The sequence below is a fragment of the Pogona vitticeps genome, chromosome 6 (assembly GCF_051106095.1).
Source record: "Pogona vitticeps strain Pit_001003342236 chromosome 6, PviZW2.1, whole genome shotgun sequence".
In the NCBI taxonomy this organism is placed as follows: domain Eukaryota; kingdom Metazoa; phylum Chordata; class Lepidosauria; order Squamata; family Agamidae; genus Pogona; species Pogona vitticeps.
Window position 1 is genome coordinate 51,729,148 of NC_135788.1, and position 23,097 is coordinate 51,752,244.

Sequence of the window (23,097 nt, forward strand, 5' to 3'; positions counted from 1 at the left end):
TACAGGCATGGTTTGAGGACAAGATTCTTGAAGATTATTTGATTTATCCCTTTCTGATTAAGTTTGTTCCCTCAGGTGGAAAATCCTTCCCCCACACAGCTGAGAGCCAACATTAAACATAAAATACAGTGTGGTATAGTCCTTCCTGAGAAAAGAAGTGTGAAGAAATGCAATGTGAAGCTAGATTTTGTACCTCTGAGAGACCTGGTAGCTCCAATTATTGTCTTGAAGGAAGGGCCTCCTGTGGACACTATACCCGTTTATCTTCATGTCAGAGCAATTCTGTTAATTAGACAAACTTTCTTCAGCTATGCTTTCATTCGAAATGGTTATCCCTTCCTCTTTGAATGAAATATACTGTCTTCCATTGTGGTTTTCATGGAACAAAGGAAGGCTAATTACCTTAGAGAAAGAACAAAGGAGTCGACGATGGATGTCCGAGCCAGCAGAGCCCACAGGCAATGCCCTGAGAGCTCTTTTTATTGACTTAGCATGAGTTACATAGTATGTTGTCAGAATTTGGATAGGATACTAGTTACCTAGTAGCAACTAGGATTGGCTGAAATAACTCTTTGATCTTATGCTCTACCTCTAAGCCGCAGGTGTCAAAAACAAGGCCCGCGGGCCAAATCCGGCCCGCCAGACCTCGTCTGATGGCCCGTGGAGTCGCCGCCAGCCTTGCAGCCTCCCCCCCCTTTTTTTTCAATGAATTTACTCCGTGCCTGCACGGAGTAAATTCATTGAAAAAATGGCTCAAGTTAACAAGGCTACATCCTCCTTCCGATTGGCTGTGGCGCTGTCACTCCTTTCCTCTCCCTCCGCCCCCCGCTCCCCCTCCCTCCCTCCCGTGCCTGTTCCTCGCTTGCTCTCGGCCTGAGGCGAGAGCCGTTCCCAAGGCCGCGCGAGGAGGGGGCTCCGCGCCGCCTCTGTCGCTCCCGAGGGGAAGGGAAGGGGAGCGGTGGGAGTTCCTGGCCGAGCTCCGAGGCGGAGGGAGGAGATGCTGGGGGGACGCGGGAGGCAGCGGCCAGCGCGGCCCTGAGGAGAGGGAGAGAAGAGGGAACGCGGAGCGATGCGCCGGCCCGGTTGGGTAACGTCAGAGGCGGCCGTTCGCCCCAGCCGCGGAGAGAAGGGAGGGAGGGCGGGAGGGCTGGCTGGTTGCTCCCTTCCCTTCCCTTCCCTTCCCGGACGTTCCGTTCTCTCTCTTGCTCGAAAAAGGCCTGATTTCTGTGATGGGCCAGCGGGCGACATTCCTTGGCAGCAGCTTTTCCGCCCCCGCAGGGAGGTTGAAGGGAAGTGGGGTGGGAATGTCTCTCTCTCTCTCTCTCTCTCTCTCACACACACACACACACACACACACACACACACACACACAGACCCCGGCACTTTCCCTTCCTTCACACACACATACGCGTTCTCTTCCTTCCTGTAACTCTCTCTGTCTCTCTCTCTCTCTCTTTCTCTCTCTCACACACAGAACCCGGCACTTTCTCTTCCTTCACACACACACACACACACACACACACGTTCTCTTCCTTCCTGTATCTCTCTCACACACAGAAACACACACACACACACACACAGAGAGACCCCGGCACTTTCTCTTCCTTCACACACACACACACACACACACACACACACACACACACACACACACACACGTTCTCTTCCTGTATCTCTCTTTCTCTCTCTCTCTCACACAGGCACTTTCTCTTCCTTCACACACACACACACACACACACACACACACACACACACACACACACACACACACACACACAGACCCCGGCACTTTCCCTTCCTTCACACACACATACGCGTTCTCTTCCTTCCTGTAACTCTCTCTGTCTCTCTCTCTCTCTCTCTTTCTCTCTCACACACACAGGGACTTTCTCTTCCTTCACACACACACACACACACACACACACACACACACACACACACACACGTTCTCTTCCTGTATCTCTCTTTCTCACTCTCTCTCTCTCTCTCTCTCTCTCTCACACACACACACACACACACACACACATACACACACACACACACACACACACAGAGACCCCGGCACTTTCTCTTCCTTCACACAGACACACACACACACACACACACACACGTTCTCTTCCTGTATCTCTCTTTCTCACACACACACACACACACACACACACACACACACACACACACACACACACACACAGACCCCGGCACTTTCCCTTCCTTCACACACACATACGCTTTCTCTTCCTTCCTGTAACTCTCTCTGTCTCTTTCTCTCTCTCTTTCTCTCACACACACACAGAACCCAGCACTTTCTCTTCCTTCACACACACACACACACACACACATTCTCTTCCTGTATCTCTCTTTCTCTCTCTCTCACAAACACACACATACACACACACACACACACACACACACACACACACACACACAGAGACCCCGGCACTTTCCCTTCCTTCACACACACATACGCGTTCTCTTCCTTCCTGTAACTCTCTCTATATCTCTCTCTCTCTCTCTCTCTCTTTCTCTCACACAAACACAGAACCCCGCACTTTCTCTTCCTTCACACACACACACACACACACACACACACACATTCTCTTCCTTCCTGTATCTCTCTCACACACAGAAACACACACACACACACACAGAGACCCCGGCACTTTCTCTTCCTTCACACACACACACACACACACACACACATACACATGTTCTCTTCCTGTATCTCTCTTTCTCTCTCACACACACACAGGCACTTTCTCTTCCTTCACACACACACACACACACACACACACACACACACACACACACACACACACACACACACACGTTCTCTTCCTGTATCTCTCTTTCTCTCACACACACACATACAGTCACTTTCTCTTCCTTCACACACACACACACACATACACACACACACACACACACACACACTTTCTCTTCCTTCCTTTTCCCACCAAGCCGGATGGGGTCCTTGCAAGGCCATCAGTACAGATACAACCGGCCCTTTGATGGGGACCAAACTGCTGATGCGGCCCCCGATGAATTTGAGTTTGACACCCCTGCTCTAAGCGAAAGGACAGAATAAGGGGTTACCCCATCTGCTGGCAGCTGCCGTTTCCTGCCAGGAGTGTATGCACATCACTGGAATAGAATGCAGCTACAGTGGTGCCTCGCTTAGCGAGCGCTCCGTTTAGCGATGAAATCGCTTTGCGACAAAGATTTTGCGATCGCTTTTGCGATCTCTTTGCGATGTTCCCTATGGGGTATTTTTGCTATGCGATGACTGATCATCGCAAAGCGACCATTTTCACACAGCTGATTGGCGGTTTCAAAATGGCCACCGGGAAAAACATGGTCGCCCGCTGTTTTCTGGGACGGATTCCTCGCTTAAGAGGCACCAGAAATGGCCGTGCTATGGAGGATCTTCGCTGAACGGTGAGTTTTAAGCCCATAGGAACACATTAATTGCATTTTAATGCGTTTCTATGGACTTTTTTATTTTGCACTGCAATGTTTTCGTTCAACAGTGATTTCGCTGGAACGAATTAACGTCGCAATGCGAAGCACCACTGTACAACCTTTAAGCAGAAGTTTCCTACTTTCCCCCTTTTTCTTGTTTTTTAAGCAAAGGCATATATTCTTTCATATATTTGTGAACTATATATAAATCTTTTCAGTGAAGGCCTGAGTGTGAAGCTTTGAAACAGGTAGTTATGGAAAAGAAGGTTGGTATACATTGAATAAAACAGCAACAACTTATAAGGAATATGAGGAGCATAATTCCAAAAATGAGAACACAACACAATAGCATCATGGAGTTGGCATTCAGCTGCAAGATAACGGCTGCTAGAAAAGTTTCAGGAGTTTCTGGGATCTGCTGCTGATTTAGAGTTCTTTTTGCATCAGCACTCAGTGTCTTTTTCATCCCTCAAGTAACTTTGGGCTCATTAGCTTCCTTACAATATAAGAAACCTTCACCCTAGAAATATTGTACCAGCTATGTCCAGGTGAGCCTTCAATCCTCTGAGGCTTATCTCCCAGCTCTCCCATGATCTCCAGGATCAACTACTGGAATACTATACTGTATACGAGAGGCTTATCTTGAGGTTGATTGGGAGATTATAGCGGGTCCAGAATGCAGTTGCCAGGCTAGTGGCAGGTGTGAGCAGATTTGACCATATCTCCCCGGTCCTGGCTCACCTGCCCTGGTACTGGTTGCATCCCACATTGAGTTCAAGGTTTTGACACTTACTTATAAAACTCTCCACGGTTTGGAATCACATCTGTCAGAGTGTCTTTCCCCAAGGTTATCAACCCACACCACCAGATCCTCCCAGGCTATGCTCCTCCAGGTGTTTACTCCAAAAGAGCCCAGAAAATCCGTAACAAGAGGTTGGGCTTTCTCAGCAGTTGCACCATCTCTCTGAAATTACCTCTGGGTGGGGTTATGCTTGGCTCTATCCCTTGCCCAGTTTTAAGTGGCTGCTGAAAGCACATCTCTTTCTAGAGGCTTTCGAAGACAGTCTCCCTTGAAGTTATATGTAGCTGCTCTGTTTTATGGAACAATTAGATTTTAGGTTTTAACATTGGTTTATTTATTTACAAGTGGTGCCTCGCTTAACAAGCGCACCGTTTAACGATGAATCAGCATAGTGACGTCGCAATTGCGATCGCAACAGCGATCGCATTGCGATGTTTAGATAGGGAAAAATCGCTTTGCGACGATCGGTAAGCGTTTCGCTTACCGATTTTCGCATAGCGATTTTTAAAAACAGCTGATTGCCGGTTCCAAAATGGCCACCGGACGCCCAAAATGGCCGCGCACAGCATTTTCGCGCCCTGCCCTCGCTTACCGAGGGCGCGAAAATGGTGGCGCTATGGGGAAACTTCGCACAACAGTGAGTTTAGGAGCCATAGAAACGCATTAAAGTAAGTTTAATGCGTTTCTATGGGTTTTCGGTCCCGTATAGCGATGTTTCCCCATAGTGACGGTTAATCCGGAGCGGATTAACCTCGCTATGCGGGGCACCACTGTATTTCTCTTGTGCTTGGTTCTTTTATTTTGTTGTATTGAGTCACTTTGCTGTTTTATAGGTACACCACCCAGTATAGTGCTGTGCACTAATGGGGTGGTAGAATGAATGAATGAATAAATGAATAAATGAATAAATAAATAAATAAATAAATGCTGTATATGTATTGTCATTCCTTTAATTCTTGTAGATGCATCCATTTGGCACATTGCTGTCGAATGAAGGTGTACTTGCAGCAATTCACCATTGACATTTTAGTCGTTTATGTTATTGGGTGTAAATAATAGAATTTTTGTCATTATGTATTTTTCTCTGTCAGGGATGACGAGAAAGGCTTTCTGCCTCCTCTGCCAAAATAATTAGGTTTGGTTTTGGTACTGTCCATCTTGACTTGCCTGGAAGGAAGACATCATATAGTAATCCACCTCAGCCTATAACATTCCTTGGGCAGGATAAGAGAAACTAATTCTCCTATAATTTCTGTGGATTTGGAAAAAATAGATATTGGGTCCGATTTTTCGATTCTATCACTGAGTTGAGTTTGTTAATAAGTGTGATCACGCTATCAACATGTAGTGTGCATTTTTACCTGACCTAATAAACAGTAACAGCCTTTTATTTGTTTTCTCACAAAATGGAAGCAGCAAAGTAGCTGCTTATAATCAGGAAAACTGTGTAATCACTCAGTAAAATATTTTCTAAAAATGTGACCTTTCAATAATGGAAAAGAGAATTTTAAAAAACAGTAGCCGAGCCAGCCAGGAGTCGAACCTAGAATCTTCTGATCCGTAGTCAGACGCGTTATCCATTGCGCCACTGGCCCGCCCTGCCTAAACTGCTTATACATGTGTATTCTAACTTCCGGACGCTTGCCTTAGCATGCCTTCAATCTATAAAAAATTGAGTTATGGGCGGGGATTCCGAACAAGAGCAGCCAGTCAAATTCGCCTCACACACTTTCACTTCGTCGAACCTCAGGCCCCGTGCCAGCTCTCTTTAGCGAAGCGACGTTACAATGACATTCTCAGCCAATCCTGGGCCGGTTAGTGTTCGAGGCGGCCCCCAGCTCGAAGGTGATGCCACAATTCTAATCCCCGCCCACCCCGCGCTTCTCTTCCTCGGAATAGACGTCGGTGCGTTTAGCGCAACCGGCTCCACCAATCCCAGCTCCTCCTGTTTTTGCGAGGCCTTGTCCTAGAGCCAGAAATGCTTTCTGATTAAGTTTGTCCTAAGTGCGCTTCCGTCTTGGAGGCCGGAGCGTGCGCGGTCAGGTGAGGAGGGCGGAATAGAGGAGAGAATCCTGGACTCGAAGTAGGAACCGGGCGTTACTTAGCAGCGAGCAGGAGCGAAGAAGGGGGCAGCGATGGCGGCTTCAGCGGGAGCCTACGAGAACCTCAAGCTGTGAGTGGCCGGTGACGGGGCGGCAGAGAGAAAAATGCCCTTCTCCGTCTCCTGTGCTTCGGGGAAAAGGCGACTTCCCTTCGCCCGCAGCCCTCCTTCCTTTTCGCACAGGTTCCCCGCTCCACCTCCCGGCCGACGTTGTCCCTAGTCGCTCTTGACCTCCTTTCTGAGCCCCTCACCCTGACCAGGGGCGGCTTCTCCCCCTTTCCTGACCCCCCCCCCAACCGTCATAAACCGGTCGTGTCCCTTAGGTAACCTTTGCTGTCACTTTCTCTAACCCCATCTGATGACGGTCTCCCACCAAACTGACCTTATTTCCTGGTTCCTCCTCTGAGAGGCTGGCCTCACCGGGAGACCCACTGGTCGTTGGAGGAAAGATAAAATATAATTGTAACTAGGACATGATCATAAGTACTTCCTTTCACTATACATCTGCAGTAATGTCTCTCTTTCCTGATCTTTTACCCTCTTCCACTGAAGGTGTCCCGACCTGACTTTAAAAGGCCTCTTTTCAAAATTCCTTCATTGATTCCTTTTCCTATACGAAATAGCCTTTGTCCCAGTTTGCTTGGCTTTCCTTTCACCTCCCGTGGCAGGTTTTATCTTCTGTTGATGATTCTTGCCACCACATTGTGTAATTTGAGAATACTGTATCTGGGCCAGAATACCACCTTGTGATATTCCAGGTGTTTCTGAACAGCAGTTCTCATGCTCCTTGTTGATTAGAGCTGATAGTATCTGAAGGGCCTCAAGTCGCCTACCTTGTCTTAGAGACTAACTGCTATATAATAGAATGCCTTGTCGTGATGGTCTTTGTGATACCTGGGCATCAAGTCTTTTTTTTAAAAATGGTTCCTCCATATAAGAACTTGTAATGTGTATCATCCTAAAACTAAGAATTTTGTTTCATGTGATCATGTGTGATAATCATCATCTTAATTTATTATGATTGCTTTAAAACTTTTATACCTCAACTCATTCTTTATCATGTTGGCTGGAGATGGAGATGGTACAGTAGTTTTAATTTAACTCCTTAAGAATGCACTATGTTGTGGAAGGCTGCCCTCACAAATAAGATTTGCCTTCTGTTACAGCTTTTGAAAAGTAGAACATCTTGTTCCAACATCTTCACTAGTAACTGCATTATTTATAACAATTAAATGGAAAGGGATAGCTGGCAGTCTGTTGCAGACTGTCTGTTGCCTGAAGGAACAAGTCTGATGCTTTTTGTTTTTGTTTTGATTGTACATTGTTGTTTTTCATTGTTTAATTATATTTATTTTTTTAACTGTGCTTGTTGCCCAAAAGGATGAAGGATGGCTTAAATTTTTTCAGTAAATCTAATAATGATAACTAAATAACTGGTGGCTAAAATCAAGGTTACCTCAGCAATATTGGAAATATCAGCGGGCAGGAACGTGCAGTTCTCAGGAGGATGTTGACTCAGGACACGTCAAGAAGAGGTTTTAGTAAACATTCTTAGAAGGACAAGTAGCTCTCTGATCTTGAACACATTTACATAGAAATGTCTTATGGAAATAGCTTCAAAGTAAGTGTACAGGGTTAGTGCTTAAATTCTGAGGAACACTGACATTATTTTTATTTCCCACATAGTCTTCAGTATATTAATAACATACAACCAAATTAATTCTGTGGTCAGTCAAAATCTCTTTGTTCTTGGGTTCAGGCTTTCTCTACATTGTAGCAACACAATAAATACTTGCGTTTTTAAAATTGTGTTTCAAGTAATTTAGGATGTATAGGTATCTGTAAAAGTGCAGTTTCTACTGATGTTGAATTAAGTTCTTCAAATGGTGTTAGTATTAAATTCTTGGGTAGCCTAGATACCTAACATGCTGCATTAGGTATGTTTCAGGTTCTATCTGGTTAAAGAGGGAGGAGTCTGCAATCAGCTTTTCACCTATATTTAGATCTGTCATGATAAGGATGTTCAAATTTTCATTGGTTATTCTGTTTTACCTCTAGGATAAACTCAGAACCGAAAAGTAGTTTCAGTATAACAGTATGGTTTACCAGCTGTGCCCTTTCCTTGCTCTATAACTGTTGGTAGTTTCCTAAGCAATGCACAAGTGATGCGATTCAATAATCTTGGAATGGAATGTTCTGCCTTTTAGAACAGCAAGCATTTAGATTACTCAAATCAGTGTAAACTGGGAGATATGGAAATTATTCTGGAGTAAGTAATATGCATACTATTGACGATTGTTTTCATTTGCAAACAATAATCTTTGTATTCATGAAGCCTTGGCTAAGTATAATAGGAGTGCTATCTGAAAAAATGCATCAGGCAGAATAACTTTCTATTTGACAGGCTTTATTATTTTTAGGGCATATGCCAGGTTGCTGGAATTGCTGCCTTCTTTCTTGGCAGTTTCTGAAACCTTTCAAATATAATATGTAATACAGTAACTGCTGAACGTTGAGTACAGTTGTCTGCCTTGCCACTGGAGTAGTACAAACTGTAGCAGAATTATGATCCGCTTGAATCAGTGATCAGGGAAAAGGGGTAAATTACCCCAAATGGGGTAAAAATGAAAATCCTGGGGTAATGAGGACGCGACCCTAACCCCTTCCCTCCTCCTCTTCCTCCTCCTCCTCTGCCTGGAAGGGGGAGCCCTGACTGCCCAATTGCCCCCTTCCCACCTCCGGCCCGGCTGCAACCGAGCCATGGTGGATGGCGGCTGGTGACGTGCCCTGGCTGGCAGCCATGGCGAGGGCGAGGCCAGGGCAAGTGGCCAGAGTACCCCAGCCAGGAGGAGCCTCTCCTTCCAGTGCCTGGAGAGGTGGATCGTGGTGGGGGGGCACAGCCATGATGGCAGCCTGGACCAGGCTCAGCCTCCCGGCACCAGGCTGCCGCCCTCCCCCACATCCCGTCCTCATTCTCAGAGAAGCCCATTGGGCAGGAGCAGCATTCGCCCGGCCATGTGGCTGCCTTTGGCAGCGCCTCCGTGCTGGCCGGTCAGGCCTGGCGGAGCCTCTTGCCCTCCATGCAGCAGCTGTTGCTTCGACGGTGAGGCCTGCGGGAGCCCTGACGCTGAGGCCCGACATGACCGCCCTGGCGTGCAGCCGCCAGAGCCAGTGATGGAGCGGGATGCGGTGTAGGGTGCCCTCGGTGGGTGAGCCACCTGCTGCTCTTCGGCGGCCGCCCAGGAGCCATCCGCCGGTGGAGAAGGGGAGCCGCCCCCACGGGGACAAGGACTGAGCACAGCCCCGGCAGGTGGTGGCGACCCAGGTGTGGATGGCCCTGGCCCGGACAGCGGCGCTCAATTGGCCACGTGTGACCAAGATCCTTCCTTTCAAATCAAGGGGGTAATGTTGGCGTATATAAATTTTTTAGGGGGTAAAAGGTTAAGAAGTTCCCTGACTCCTGACTTAAATGATAGTTCTGATGCAACATTGTTGATGAGTGGTGTTGTACCAGTATTTAACTTGAGGTGTCACTGTTGGCCTGATGGCTTTTGCCCACCCAATTTTATGAGTTTATTACATCACATCAGTGGGCTATAGTTTGTTATTGGGTATGATCTTTAATGGCAAAAGTACCAGTGCAATTTCCACCAATATTCCCAAGCTAGAGAGGGTGAGCAGCTACAGTGTGTATGAAAAGGAGGGTTGCAAGAGCTATAGTTTCTTAAGGGACCATTTTTGGTAGTGTTATCTGATGGATGGATGGATGGATGGATGGATGGATGGATGGATGGATGGATGGATGGATGGATGGATGGATGGATACTATGTCTTCAAAGTGGGAATAATGTGGTATTTAGTGCATGGTTTCAGAGGTTTGTGACTGCCAACCTGATATATCTTGGTGATAGTTCCGCAGAATTGCTCTATTGTCTGCAGGCACAGCTATATGATCAATTAGTTAGATTGATTAGCAAGTGCTCCTCTAATTTGAGAACACATGCTTTTCCTTTGAAATCAGTAGCATTAATTACCTTAGGCCGTGTAGATCATTTTTGCCCTTTTAGCTTGATAAGGATAACCCTTCTTCCTCTCCTGTTCTTACTAACAGGATAGATGCAACCTACAAAGCGACCATAAGTAATTGCTAAAGGTACTGTGGTGTTAAAGAAATGTCAAATGTGATTAATCTTTCATAAATGTTTATTAATAAATAAAGTAAAATCATAATTATAGAGGTGTTTTATTTGCCATTATTATGTGAATTTTACACTATATGAGTGGGATTTACAAGTATCCCAGAGCATTACTATGTCAAATCGGTTGCATCTTGACTACTCCATCACCTCTGTAAGATTTAATATGACTTTGCAAATAACAGAAGCCCTCAAGGCTCCAAACTTTTAAGAAATCACTATAATATGGTTTGACACTTCTTTCCCCCTTTGTTACCAATGTCTGGATTCATAAGGCTTCAACTTATCTTTCTCCCCAAACGTATCCTGAAACCCATCTGGCCTCCCACTTAGTCTCAACACCCCTTCCCTTCTTCTTCCTGTACCACCCTCACTCTCTCTGGGCAGGATAGGGAAGAAAGCAGGGATACTCTGTGGACATTTTAGAATGCCTACGGGCAATGCTCTGCCCCCTGCAGTTGCTCTCCTGTTGCTGCTGTCAGAATCATATTCCTGATTTTGACAGCAATGTGCCAGGCAAGATGAAATGTGATTTGAGTGGGAAAGACTCCCACAAGGTTAGGGGACAAGAGCCTGCAGCTCAGATAACATAAGCTATGTATGACAATTTCCAAAGAAGGAGGCATGTTACAGTAGTTTGTCTCAGCATGTTGGCAAAAGAAAAGGAAAACAAAACATTGTAGCGCATTAAAAACCACTAATTTTAGTTTGGTATATGCATTTGTGGCTCAAAGTCCACTTTCCCAGACACTGGAGTGTAAATGCAGGACTGGTATATTTATATATAGCCCCCTGACGAGGTGAGGATTCAGATAATTAACAAAGTGACAATAGCTCCTTAACAAAGGAATGGAAATTTTGCACCTTTGACTGTTTCCTGTGTCATCCCTTGATGATGGGGATACAGTGGTGCCCCGCTAGACGCTTACCCCACATGACGTTGAAATCACTTGATGATGACAAACGGTTCGCGAAGCAGGGACCTAATCAACGTAAAGCAGATTTCCCCCATAGAAACGATCATTTTGCGATCGCAATAGCGTTCGCAAAACGATCGTTTCTATGGGGGAAATCTGCTTTACGTTGATTAGGTCCCTGCTTCGCGAACCGTTTGTTTGCTAAACGATGATTTTTCCGGCTCCGCAAAATGGCTTCCCTTCGCAAAATGGGTTCCCTCCCTTCACAAAATGGCTGTTTTCCGGACAGAAGCTTCGGAAGACAGCGATTTTAAACAGCTGATCAGCAGTTCTCTATGGGCGATCTTCACTGGACGATGAGGTATTTCCCCATTGGAATGCATTAACCAGTTTTCAATGCATTCTAATGGGGTTTTTTCCCCACACAACGACAATTTCACTGTACAGCGATTTTCCTGGAACGGATTATCGTCGTCATGCGGGGCACCACTGTGTCTATAAATATACCAGTCTTGCATTTACACTCCAGTGTCTGAAAAAATGGATATTGATCCACAAAAGCTCACACCAAAATAATATTGTTAGTCTTCACAGTGCTACAGTAATTTGCCTCTCCTTTTCTTTTCCTTCTACTTGTGAGTATTCTTCCAGTCATGGAATATTTGAATCATACTTCCAGTCTGGAGTTGAGTGTGAAAATATAATTTATCTTTTACTCTTTAAAAGAAGGTTGATGTTGCCTTGTTGTGTAAATCAGTTTTGTTAATAGGGATACTCGGAGGGATATATGTGTGAAAATTGCATGAGATAACTGAAATGTAACACTTTATGGAACTCATAGAATTGCTAATGTTCCTTCTAAGTACTACCATTATGTTAGGGCTGTTTGAGTGCTAGAACAGTTTGCCTTTATGTCTTCAGTTACCTTTTAGACACTTTGGGGACAGCTTGAACATGCATAGATGCCACATTGCACAGCAACTTTTTAAGATAATTCTCTCAACAATATACAGCATCAAGGAGTTTCCCATATTGGAATTAAATGGAGCACTTATGATGGAAATACGTGTTTTAAAGAAATAAGAGTTGGTGCAGTTAGGGCTAAAAGGATTCTTAAATAATGCTGAATGTAGAGTGCTATCTTTAGATACCATTAGAGCATCAAAGAGTGAGCCCATAATGCTTTTCTTCCTCATTGGGGACAAGAACCAGGTGCTTTGGTGGATGAGGTTGACATGCATGAATCTGAAATGAGCATTAATGGATGTAAATGATGTTTCTCTGAAACCTCTTGTGTGAGAGCACTGCAAGTGAGATAATATTATAGTTTTAGTGACTAAATTTTTTCAGCAATGTGGAATTCAAGATGCTAAATAAGTTGGTTGCATTTGAATATTAACTGTAACCAGAATTGTCTAGTGGAAGCTCAAGTCTGAAATGCGTTCTGTTATTCATTTTCCAGGATATAGTCACCTCTTTTTACTTAAGGTAAACATTGATTTTTATTATTTAGAAATAAATAATTGTTTTATTAATATTGTCAAATAAGTTCATGCTAAAATTTGTTTGAATTTGTTTAATAGATGAGAGTGCTATATTTGGAACAGTAGAGTAGAGAATAAATCACCAAGATAGATGGCATACTAATAGATTTATTTTGAGCTACAGGAACTGAATCTATCAAAGTCTTGAAAAAAATATGCCAACAAATATGGAAGACAAAATAGTAGTCAATGGACTGGAAATGTTCATTATATGTTCCAACTCAAAGAAAGAAGAAGCCAAGGACTGCAGTAACTTTAGGATCATTGTATTAATTTCCCATGCAAACAAAGTGATGCTCAAGACTTTTGTCATATATAGAGCTAGACATGCCAGATGTTCAAGCTGGATTCAGAAGGAAAAAAAAAGAGGCACTGGCAGTCATATTGCAAATATGCATTGGCCACTGAAGCATACCAAAGAATTTCAAAAGTCTTTGCTTTATAGATACATCAGAGCCTTTTGACTATGTGGGTCATGAAAAGCCATGCACTGTTCCAGAAGAAATGGGTACTGCACAACATTTGATTGTCCTTTTGCATAACCTGTACTGAGAACAAGAGGTTATTATTAGGACAGAATATGGAGAAACAATGTTTTCCCATTAAATGTTTCAACAAAGGTGTATTTTATTTCCATGTCCATTACATTTGTACACAGAACATACAGTGGTGCCTCGCAAGACGAAGTTAATTCGTTCCACAGTCAATGCCATCTTGCGAAAAAATCGTCTTGCGAGGCACGGTTTCCCATAGGAATACATTGAAATTTAATTAATGCGTTCCTATGGGAATTTTTTTTAAAAAGTAACTTACCAGGTAGGGAGCTGGGGAAACACCATTGAAAGACTGGCGGGGGGTCCCCTCCCCACAATCACTGGTTTTGGGGGTCCCCCGGGGCTTCCCTTGCACCATCCCAGGGCTCACGGAGATCCCTCCGAGCGGCGATGGGTGCAGAGTCTTAGCAAGATGCATTTTTGAAGTTCCTGCTGTCTCCTCCTGCCTTCGGTAAGGCTCCAAATGCAAAAAAAAAAGCCTTTTTATCTTCGGAGCCTTACCGAAGGCAGGAGAAAAGGGCGGAAACTTCAAAAATGTGTCTTGCTAAGACTCTGCAACCCCCCGCGTCGGCTTTGTAGGTCCCCTGCCAGTCCTGAGATGGTGCAGGGAAAGGCTCCGAAGCCTGTGCATGTGCACTTGCAGGGCACACCCGCCAGTGTTCTGATGGCTTTCGCCGTCTCCTGCCTTCGGTAAGGCTCTGAATGTAAAAAGGCTTTCTTTTTTTTCCTTTTTATGTTTGGAGCCTTAGTGAAGGCAGGAGGAGACGGCAGGAACTTCAAAAATGCATCTTGCTAAGACTCTGCAACCACAGGCACCAGCTTTGGAGATCCCCTGCCAGTCTTCGGATAGTGCAGGGAAAGGCTCGCGGGGCACACCTGCCAGTGTTCCAATGGCTTTCTCTGCACCATCGGAACACTGGTGGGTGTGCCCTGCTAGCGCGTGTGTGCTCAGGCTTCAGAGCCTTTCCCTGCACCATCCCAAGACTGATAGGGGATCCCCAAAGCCCCAAGACAGTTTAAGGCTGAGGCCATGGAAATGAGAGAAAGAGCTGAAGCAGAAAAGAGACAGATGGATATGGAAATGAGAGAAAAAGAAAATGGCCATGAGGGAAAAAGAGATGGAACACCAATTAAAAATGAAACAATTAGAATTAACAGCCCTAAATAACAATAACAATAATTCAAATACTAATCAAGATGATTTAATAAAAGTAGACCTGAAGAAAATTCCTCAGTTTAGAAAGGGGGATAATCCTGAGTCATTTTTAATTTATTTTGAAAGAACCTGCTGGGACTTTAATATTACAACCCAAGAGAAAATGATCATATTAAGATCACAAATAAGTGGAGAATTGGCTGAAATATATTCTCAGATGCCACAAGAACAAGTCAGACTATGAAGCTTTCAAGAAACTAGTTTTTTCAAGATTTGGAATAAATACTGAACATCTCAGAAGGAAATTTCGACAATTAATTAAAAAGCAGGAGGAATCATATGCTCACTTTGGGGCTAATCTAGTCAGATATTTGGAAAAATTGCTAGAACAAGCTGGTGTGGAAACTATAGTATAGAGGATATGAAGAACATCATAGGTTTAGAACAATTTTATTCAGTGCTGCCAGGTGAGCTAAGATATTTAGTCACAGACAAACAGCCCAAAATAGTTCAACAAGCAAGTGAGACAGCAGATTTTCTGAAATAAAATTGGGTGGTAGAAACTGGGAAGACAGAAAGAAAGAGCCCAGAGATTTCCACAAGAACAAACAAGCAACTGGAAGCCGTTTTAGGGACAGACCCTAAGAGCAATACCAACAGAAGAATAAAAGTTTTGAAGGGAAGGGAGAAAAATCCCTAGGTCTTGATCAAAGAAAGGTGAAAGTGTGTTTCGGATGTGGAGAAAAAGGGAATTTTATTTCACAATGTTTAAAATCTAAGAGTAAAGAATTTCATCAACAGAAAGCAGGGGGAATTGTGCCAAAGAAGGTTTACTATGTCCAACAGCAGAAAGAGAACTCTGAGGCAGTTCAAAATGGTGTTTTTACTAATAAAACAAAGAGTCAGGAAAAACTGCCTCTGGCAGAAATTGTTCAGTGCTAGAAAGCAACATGGAGTTGATGCGATGTTCTGGGGAAAATACTTACATTAATAATACCAAATATTTAGCATTGAGAGACTCGTGTTCTCAGATAACTGTATGCCATACTGATATTCCACAGGAAAATATCAGTCAAAAGAAAAAAATTACAGTTAAAGGGATTGGGAAAGAATTAGTTAATCTACCTGTGACTAAAGTACATATAAACTATAAAGGGTGGACTGGTATGTGGAAAGTAGCTATTACAGACCAGATCCCTGCACCTTGTTTAATTGGGCTAGATTTAACTGAGCATGTCAAAAGTGTTTTGATCAATACGTGCTCACAGACAGAAAATATAGAAAATCCTCATGAGATTCATGAGGAAGACTTAAGTGGAGGTCAGTCAACTGAAATAGCTAAAATAGTAGCTGTAACAAATTCTCAGAAAAAAGGTTTTGAACAAGTACAGGATTCTTCTTTGCAACAATGTTTAATCTAGTAAAAAAAGAACCAGTAACTCCTGAATTCCCTGAAAAATTTGTAATGGACAAAGACTTATTACATAGAGATATTATGATAAACCTTAAAAGGGGAGGGAAAAGTATCCACAAACAACTAGTTATCCCTTTTAAATATAGAGAGCAAATAATAGAAAAAGGATATGCAGATTCGTTTGCAGCTCATTTAGGAACAGCACGCACCAAGCAAAGGATAGCACAAAACTTTTACTGGCCAGGAATGGGAAAACAGATAAAGTCATATTGGCAACGCTGTGACATATGGCAGAGGCAGGATGCTGGCAATGACACTAAAGCTAAATTGTACCCTTTTCCAAGGGTCCAATTGTACCCTTTTCATGCAATGTGAACCTTTGTGAGGGAAAAACAAGCAGGGGCTACAAGGGCGAATGCCACAATTGGTATCCAGTGGCAGGGTACAAAATAATCCAGTAAAGCCAAAATTTAAAAGTGAATTTTCTGGAGTCGTGGGTACCTTTTAGTCGGAGGTCTGTGGTGAAGAAGTGGGTGAACTGCTAGAGCTTTTGTGGAAAAGCTTAGTGGTGGGGCTTCTGAACACAGATCTGGGGGATCTAAAGACAGGGAACCGACTCTAAAGGGAAAATTCTTTTTTGTTTACTTTAGGATTTGAGAGATCCAGTGGCTAGCTTGAAATCCAAAGCTCTGAGAGATAAGGGAGCACTGGTGGATCAAAAGCGGAAGCTAGGGTCAGAGGTGATAGGAAAATAAAAAGCAAAGGCTTGAAAATAGAATTTGTTTTGTGTCTGGAGGCAAGAAGTTGTCTCAGGCCAAGAAGCATTGTGGCTTGTGTGTGAGGCCAGAGAAAGTGTAGCCATCTTTAGCTGCCGATTGAGAGCTACATTGTACCCCAGAAAAATACTGGGAAAAGAAAACAGCAGTAAAAGTGTTTTAAAAAGAAGCCTGACTAACTCAGCAATATAAATCATTCCCTTTTATTAAGAAAGCACATACTGTACTTATGCCACCCAAAAGAACTAAAAAGCCAGTAATAGCGGAAATTGATCCTCAAGACGTTGAGCGGAATGGGAATAGTAACGGAGACCCTCAAATACCTGAGGAACCCTCAAGGGAAATTATTCAAAGCTCCCTAGATCTGGAGAAATGGAAACTAGAACAGGAGTATAGACTCAGAGCTGAAGAGAAAGCTAAAGAGCTAGAGCTCAAGCAACTAGAAATCAAAACCAGGGCTGAAGAGAAAGCTCAGGAACTACAGCTCAAAACTGAGCAAGAGGCCAAACAAATGGCATTTGAGCAAGAAAAAAGACAAAGAGAATTAAGACAAAGAGAAATGGAATTTCAATACAGATGAAACAATTAGAATTAACTTCTCAAAATAACAATAATAACAGCTTTAGCGAGGGAAATCTTTCAAAGATTGATCTAAAGAAATTTCCCCAATATATGAAAAGAGATTGCTGAATCCTTCCTGATTTCATTTGACAGAGTGTGCTGGGACTTTGAGATTAAGGATGATGAAAGGATGATAGTTTTGAGATCACAAAGAAGTGGAGATTTAGCTGAGCTTTATTCTCAGATGCCTCTGGAGCAAGTTAGAGATTTTGAGGCATATAGAAAGATGGTATAATCTAGATTTGACATAAATGCAGAACACCTTAGAAGAAAATTTTGTTCCCTTACCAAAAAGCCTGAAGAATCTTATGCCCAATTAGGGGCTAAATTGATTCAATGTTTGGACAAATGGATGGAACATGAGAAAGTCACTTCCCTAGACCAAATGAAAAATGTAATTGATTTAGAACAATTTTATTCAGTGTTGCCAGGGGAATTGTGTCATTTGGTCAAGGAGAAAAATCCTAAAAATGTATTACAGGCATCTGAATTTGCTGATTCCATTGGTGAAATTAGAGATCGATTTTCTGAGGTAAAAATTGGTAGAAAAGTGTGGGACGACAGGAGGAGAGGGGCCCCACCCGGTAGAGATTACCTCAGAAGTACCCAAGCTAGTGGAAGCCATTTTAGAGACAAGCCCTCATCCACAGAGCAGAGTCACCTAAAACATAATAGCTCTGAGGGAAAGGTTAACAAGGCCCTTTATTTTGAACCCAAGGCAAGTAAACAATGTTATGCATGTGGAGAAAAAGGTCATTTTTGGGCTCAGTGTGAGACTCAAAAGACTAGGGATGTTAGCCATCATAAAAGTGGAAATTCCAGTCAGCTTAAGAAGGTGTTTTGTGTACAGCATAATGGAACAGCTAATACTGCAGTTGAAGCTAGCCTGGAGCTGTTGCCATAGCAACACAAGTAACAGAAGGATCAGAGAGCCAAGATCCCCCTGTGGCCAGGGTTGTCCAGTGCTTTCTGACAGAAAGTAATCAGAATCTTCTACATAGCTCCGATGATGTTATCTATGTGAATAATAATAAGTATCTAGCACTCAGAGATTCTTGTTCACAAGTTACAATATGTCACCCAGATATAGTCCCTAAGAAAAATACTGTATGTTAGACCATGAAAATATTTCTATTAAAGGGATTGGTTCTGAAATAGTGGTGCTGCCCGTGGCAAAAATACCAGTGAGATATAAGGGATGGTCAGGAATTTGGAAGGTGGCTATATCTGATCAAATTCCTACCCCGTGTTTAATAGGTCTTGATTTAGCTGAGCACGTGCAGAGTGTTTTTGTGACAACCCCCTCTCAGGGAAGGCAGTTTGAAACCACTGAGGGAAATGATGGAAATCTCCCTGAAATAATAGAAGAGAGAGAAACGGCTGAACTGGTCACTATGAGGAACCCTAATAATATATCTTTCATACAAGAACAAAAGGAAGACCCTACCTTAAGTGAATGCTTTAGGCAGGCTGAGGAAGTTCCACTGATCCCTGAAAAACCTGAAAGATATCTTGTAAAAGAAGGTCTATTATATAGAGAGGTTCTAGTGAATCTTATTAGGGGAGGGGAAAGCATACCCAGACAGCTGATAGTACCTTTTAAATATATATAGAAAATTTTAGAAAAGGCGCATAAAGACATGTTTTCAGCCCATTTAGGGATCTCACATACTAAGCAAAGGATTGCTCAGAACTTCTATTGACCCGGGATGGGGAAGCATGTTAAGCTATATTGCCAGAGCTGTGACACTTGCCAAAGACAGGGTACTGGGAATGACAAAACAAAGGCTAAGCTGCACCCATTGCCAGTCATCTCAACCCCTTTTCAACGAATAGGCCTAGATATAGTGGGACCCCTATCCAGAGTTACCAAGTGTGGGAATAGATTTATTTTATCAATTATCGATTATGCCACAAGGTATCCTGAAGCTGTACCTTTGCGGAATATTGAAATTGAGACAGTGGCAGATGTCCTAATCATATGTGCTATATGGGTTTCGCTTCTGAGATAATTACAGATTTGGGGACTTTGTTCACTTCCAAATTAATGAAGAGATTGTGGCAAGTCTGCGGCATTACCCACATCACTTCATCCCCTTATCTCCAGACCAATGGTTTAGTTGAGAAATTTAATGGTACTCTAATGAGGATGATATGGGCATATACAGCTGAAAATCCAAATGACTGGGACAATACATTGCAGCCGTTATTATATGATTATAGATCTGTACCTCAGGAAAGTACAGGATTTAGCCCTTTTGAGTTATTATTTGGACGGAAAGCTAGAGGACCCCTGGATTTGCTCTGTTAAAACTGGGAAGAATATAGAGAGTCAGTTACCAAATACATTGATGAGCTGATGAACTCCTTACAACAGTCTCTGGAAACAACAGCAGAGAACTTAAAGAACACTCAGGGAAAGCAAAAACATTGGTACGACAGGAAGGACAGGGAAAGAATATTTAATCCCGGAGAAGAAGTATTAATGCTGAGACCCATTAAAGGAAATAAATTACAGTTAGCTTGGTCAGCTCCACATAAATTAATCTCTGAAATAAGTGACGTGAATTATGTACTTCAGGCGGAGGGAGAAGAAGGCAGAAGGGTTGTACACGTCAATATGATCAAGCCATATTATAGAAAGGAAATTTTTTGTTTTCTATGGCATCAGAGAGACTCCCAATGAAAAACCTGAATTGCAGTACAGTGGAACCTCTACTTAAGAACGTCCCTACTTAAGAACGATCCAATGTAAGAACAGCTCTGTTCACTAAATTTTGCTTCTACTTGAGAATGGGGCTCCAAGATAAGAATGGAAAAAAAACTTTCCTGCCCTTTTTTTAACCTTAGGTCATTTTAGGTTAAAAAAATCTCCTCCTAGTGGTAGAGTACAGATTAACCGGCTTTGCATTAGTTCCTATGGGAACTAATGCTTCACTGTACAAATGTGCCTCTATATAAGAACAAAAAACAGCCGGAACGGATTAATCGGTTTTCAATGCATTCTTATGGGAAATTTTGTTTCAACTTAAGAACACCATTCCATTATGGATTAAGTTCGTAAGTAGAGGTTGCACTGTAGGGCTGGTTAGTCAGAAAGAGAGGGAACAGATACTGAGAGATATAGGGCTGGTTAGAAAATAGGTAGAGAAAGTAGCAATGATATAGCAAGAGAAAAGAAGTATGTACTGGGAGAAATGTTGATGATGTGCTTGTGTATAATGTTTATCTGAGAAATCTCTGTTATTATTCAATCTGCTTCACTTCAATGAATAAGTTCTGTTTCTGTTCACAAGTCAAGTGTTCAGACAAACATCATTTATATTGTTGATTGAGGTAATCCACTGGTGGCAGTGAGAGGAAAACACGATGTGAGCCTTTGTGAGGGAAAACCAAGCAGGGGCCACAAGGGCGAACACCACAGTCCTTATACAGACTAAAGGCACCATCTAGAAAATGTAGACTCTTGACATAAACCAAGCAAGGTTTGCATAGAACATTCTTGACAAGTAGTTGAAGAGAGCACAGTATCTAGAACTGACACCCTAATTTCATTTCCAATTATACTTTCTTTCTCACCTCTCTGTTAAAAATTGCTTTACAGTTTTTCTCATTTATGTTTTAAAATCTCAATCTCATAACTTTCTCTAGTTCTTCTCTTTTTTGATATTCAAGAGAACAGAAAAAGATAACAGGAGGCAGAAATTAGCATTTCTGACTTTCTGACTTTTCTTTTTGGAAAAAAATGTTGCTATAAAAACCAAATATAGAGACAGGTGCCGAAAACAGCAAACAAGTACAGTGGTGACCCGCATAGTGATGATAATCCGTGCAGCCAAAATCGTCGCTATACGGATTCATCGCTATGTGAAATAAAAAAGCCCATACGAATGCATTAAAACCCGTTTAATGTGTTCCTAAGGGCAAAAAAACTCACCTTTATGCGAAAATCCTCCATGCGGCCACCATTTTCGCTGCCCGGTAAGCAAGGAATCCGGGCCAAAACACAGCAGGTGGCCATTTTGCCATCTTCTCTGCTCCAGCCCCTCCCCCTCCATGCCTTACACCTGATGGGCACTGCTCTTAGAAGCTTCCCCAGGCTTGCCCAGCAGGTAAACAGGCAGTGGAAATGCACTGGGGAAGCCTCTGAAAGCGGCGCTTTGCTGGGGTGGCGGTGTGGTAGGGGCAGGCCCGCCCCCACCCCCCCAGAGCCGTCCCTCACGCCGCTTTCGGAAGCCTCCTGGGGCTTTTTCAGCAGTGAAAATGCACCTCTGAAAGCCCCACTTTGTCATGGGGGGGCGTGAGGGGCATGGGGGGTGGCGGGCCTTCCCCTACTACACCCCCACCCACCCCCACCCACCCCCACCCCGGCAAAGCACCGCTTTCAGAAGCCTCCTGGGGCTTTTTCAGTAGTGAAAATGCACCTCTGAAAGCCCTGCTTTGCCGCGGGGGGTGCGAGGGGGGGCTCTGGGGGGTGGCGGGGGTGGCATTTCATTCTTTCAGGATCTCTCTTCTGACACACTCCCAGCTAGAGTTTTCATCAATCTTGCTGCTTAACATCCAGTGAGGTGGACAGGGTGCTTGCTCACTGTTGTGCCCCCACCTCCTCTTTAGACCCTTGTCCAGCTTGGCTTATCAAGCAATCAAACCGGTAACAACAGAATGGGCCACTGCAATAATTAATGGGTCTCTCCAGGAGGGCATGGTTCCCCTTGCCCTCAAGGAGACACTCATTAGGCTCATTCGAAAAAAACCTAATTTGGAGATGGACAAAATTGGGAATTATAGGCCTGTCGCCAATTTTTCTTTCTTGAGTAAAGTGGTCAAGAAGGTGGTGGCTGATCAGCTCCGGGCACTCCTGGAGGAAACTGCTGCCCTTGATCCATTCCAGTCAGGCTTCAGGCCACGGCATGGTATGGAAACAGCATTGGTTGCCATGAAGGATGACCTCCTGAGGGAAGCTGACCAGGGCAGTATGTCCTTGTTGGTCCTTCTTGATATCTCAGTGGCCTTTGATACCGTCCACCATGGTATTCTCCTGGGACAGCTCTCCGAGTTGGGGATCGGTGACCTCACTTTGGCATGGCTCCGTTCCTTCTTGGAGGACCGTCCCCAGAGAGTGCAGCTTCGCAAGATGACTTCCACCCCTTGGATCCTCAATTGAGGGTTCCGCAGGGGTCGATCATCTCACCAATGCTATTTAATATCTATATGATGCCACAGAGTGAGGTCATCTGGAGTTGTGGGGCCTGGTGCCATCAGTACACTGATGATGCCCAGCTCTACCTCTCCTTTTTTCCAACTGCAATGGATGCTGTTTTGACCCTTGAACACTGCTTGGGGACCGTCCTGGGGTGGATGAGGGCAAATGCACTGAGGTTGAATCCAGACAAGATGGAAATCTTGCGTGTGGCCGGCCCTGGCGTCAGTGGGTTGGGAAACTCCCTCCCCTTTGGGTAAGAGGTTCACAGTTTGGGCATCTGCCTGGACCCGGATCTCACCATGGAAATCCAGGTGACATCTGTGGTCCGGGCAGCCCATTTCCATCTTTGGAGGA

General features: G+C 43.8%; 2 protein-coding genes and 1 non-coding gene across 3 annotated transcripts in view; 2 read left to right on the top strand and 1 right to left on the bottom strand.

The window, feature by feature from the left end:
- The first annotated feature begins 1,069 nt into the window (after nucleotides 1-1,069).
- Nucleotides 1,070-3,061, top strand: LOC144583734 (uncharacterized). Its single transcript, XM_078378278.1, has 3 exons — nucleotides 1,070-1,092; nucleotides 1,290-1,523; nucleotides 2,085-3,061. The coding sequence occupies exons 1-3, from the start codon at nucleotides 1,070-1,072 to the stop codon at nucleotides 3,007-3,009; spliced, it is 1,182 nt and encodes a 393-aa protein (XP_078234404.1). The 3' UTR covers nucleotides 3,010-3,061.
- Nucleotides 3,062-5,783: 2,722 nt separating this feature from the next.
- TRNAR-ACG (transfer RNA arginine (anticodon ACG)) lies at nucleotides 5,784-5,856 on the bottom strand. Its single transcript has one exon. It is a non-coding gene; the product is annotated as a tRNA-Arg (tRNA).
- Nucleotides 5,857-6,133: 277 nt separating this feature from the next.
- SACM1L (SAC1 like phosphatidylinositide phosphatase) overlaps nucleotides 6,134-23,097 on the top strand; it is a 52,192-nt gene continuing 35,228 nt past the window's right edge. Inside the window, exon 1 of the mRNA XM_020804573.3 lies at nucleotides 6,134-6,434. Coding sequence (XP_020660232.1) covers nucleotides 6,397-6,434 — 38 coding nt within the window. The 5' untranslated portion in view covers nucleotides 6,134-6,396. The remainder of the gene's footprint in view (nucleotides 6,435-23,097) is intronic.

Coding starts and splice junctions, on each gene's coding strand:
- LOC144583734 (XM_078378278.1), top strand. CDS start 1,070: ATGCGCCGGCCCGGTTGGGTAAC. Junction 1,093..1,289: donor CGCCGGCCCGGTTGGGTAAC/GTCAGAGGCGGC, acceptor GGGAGGTTGAAG/GGAAGTGGGGTGGGAATGTC. Junction 1,524..2,084: donor ACACACACACACACACACAC/GTTCTCTTCCTT, acceptor TCCTTCACACAG/ACACACACACACACACACAC.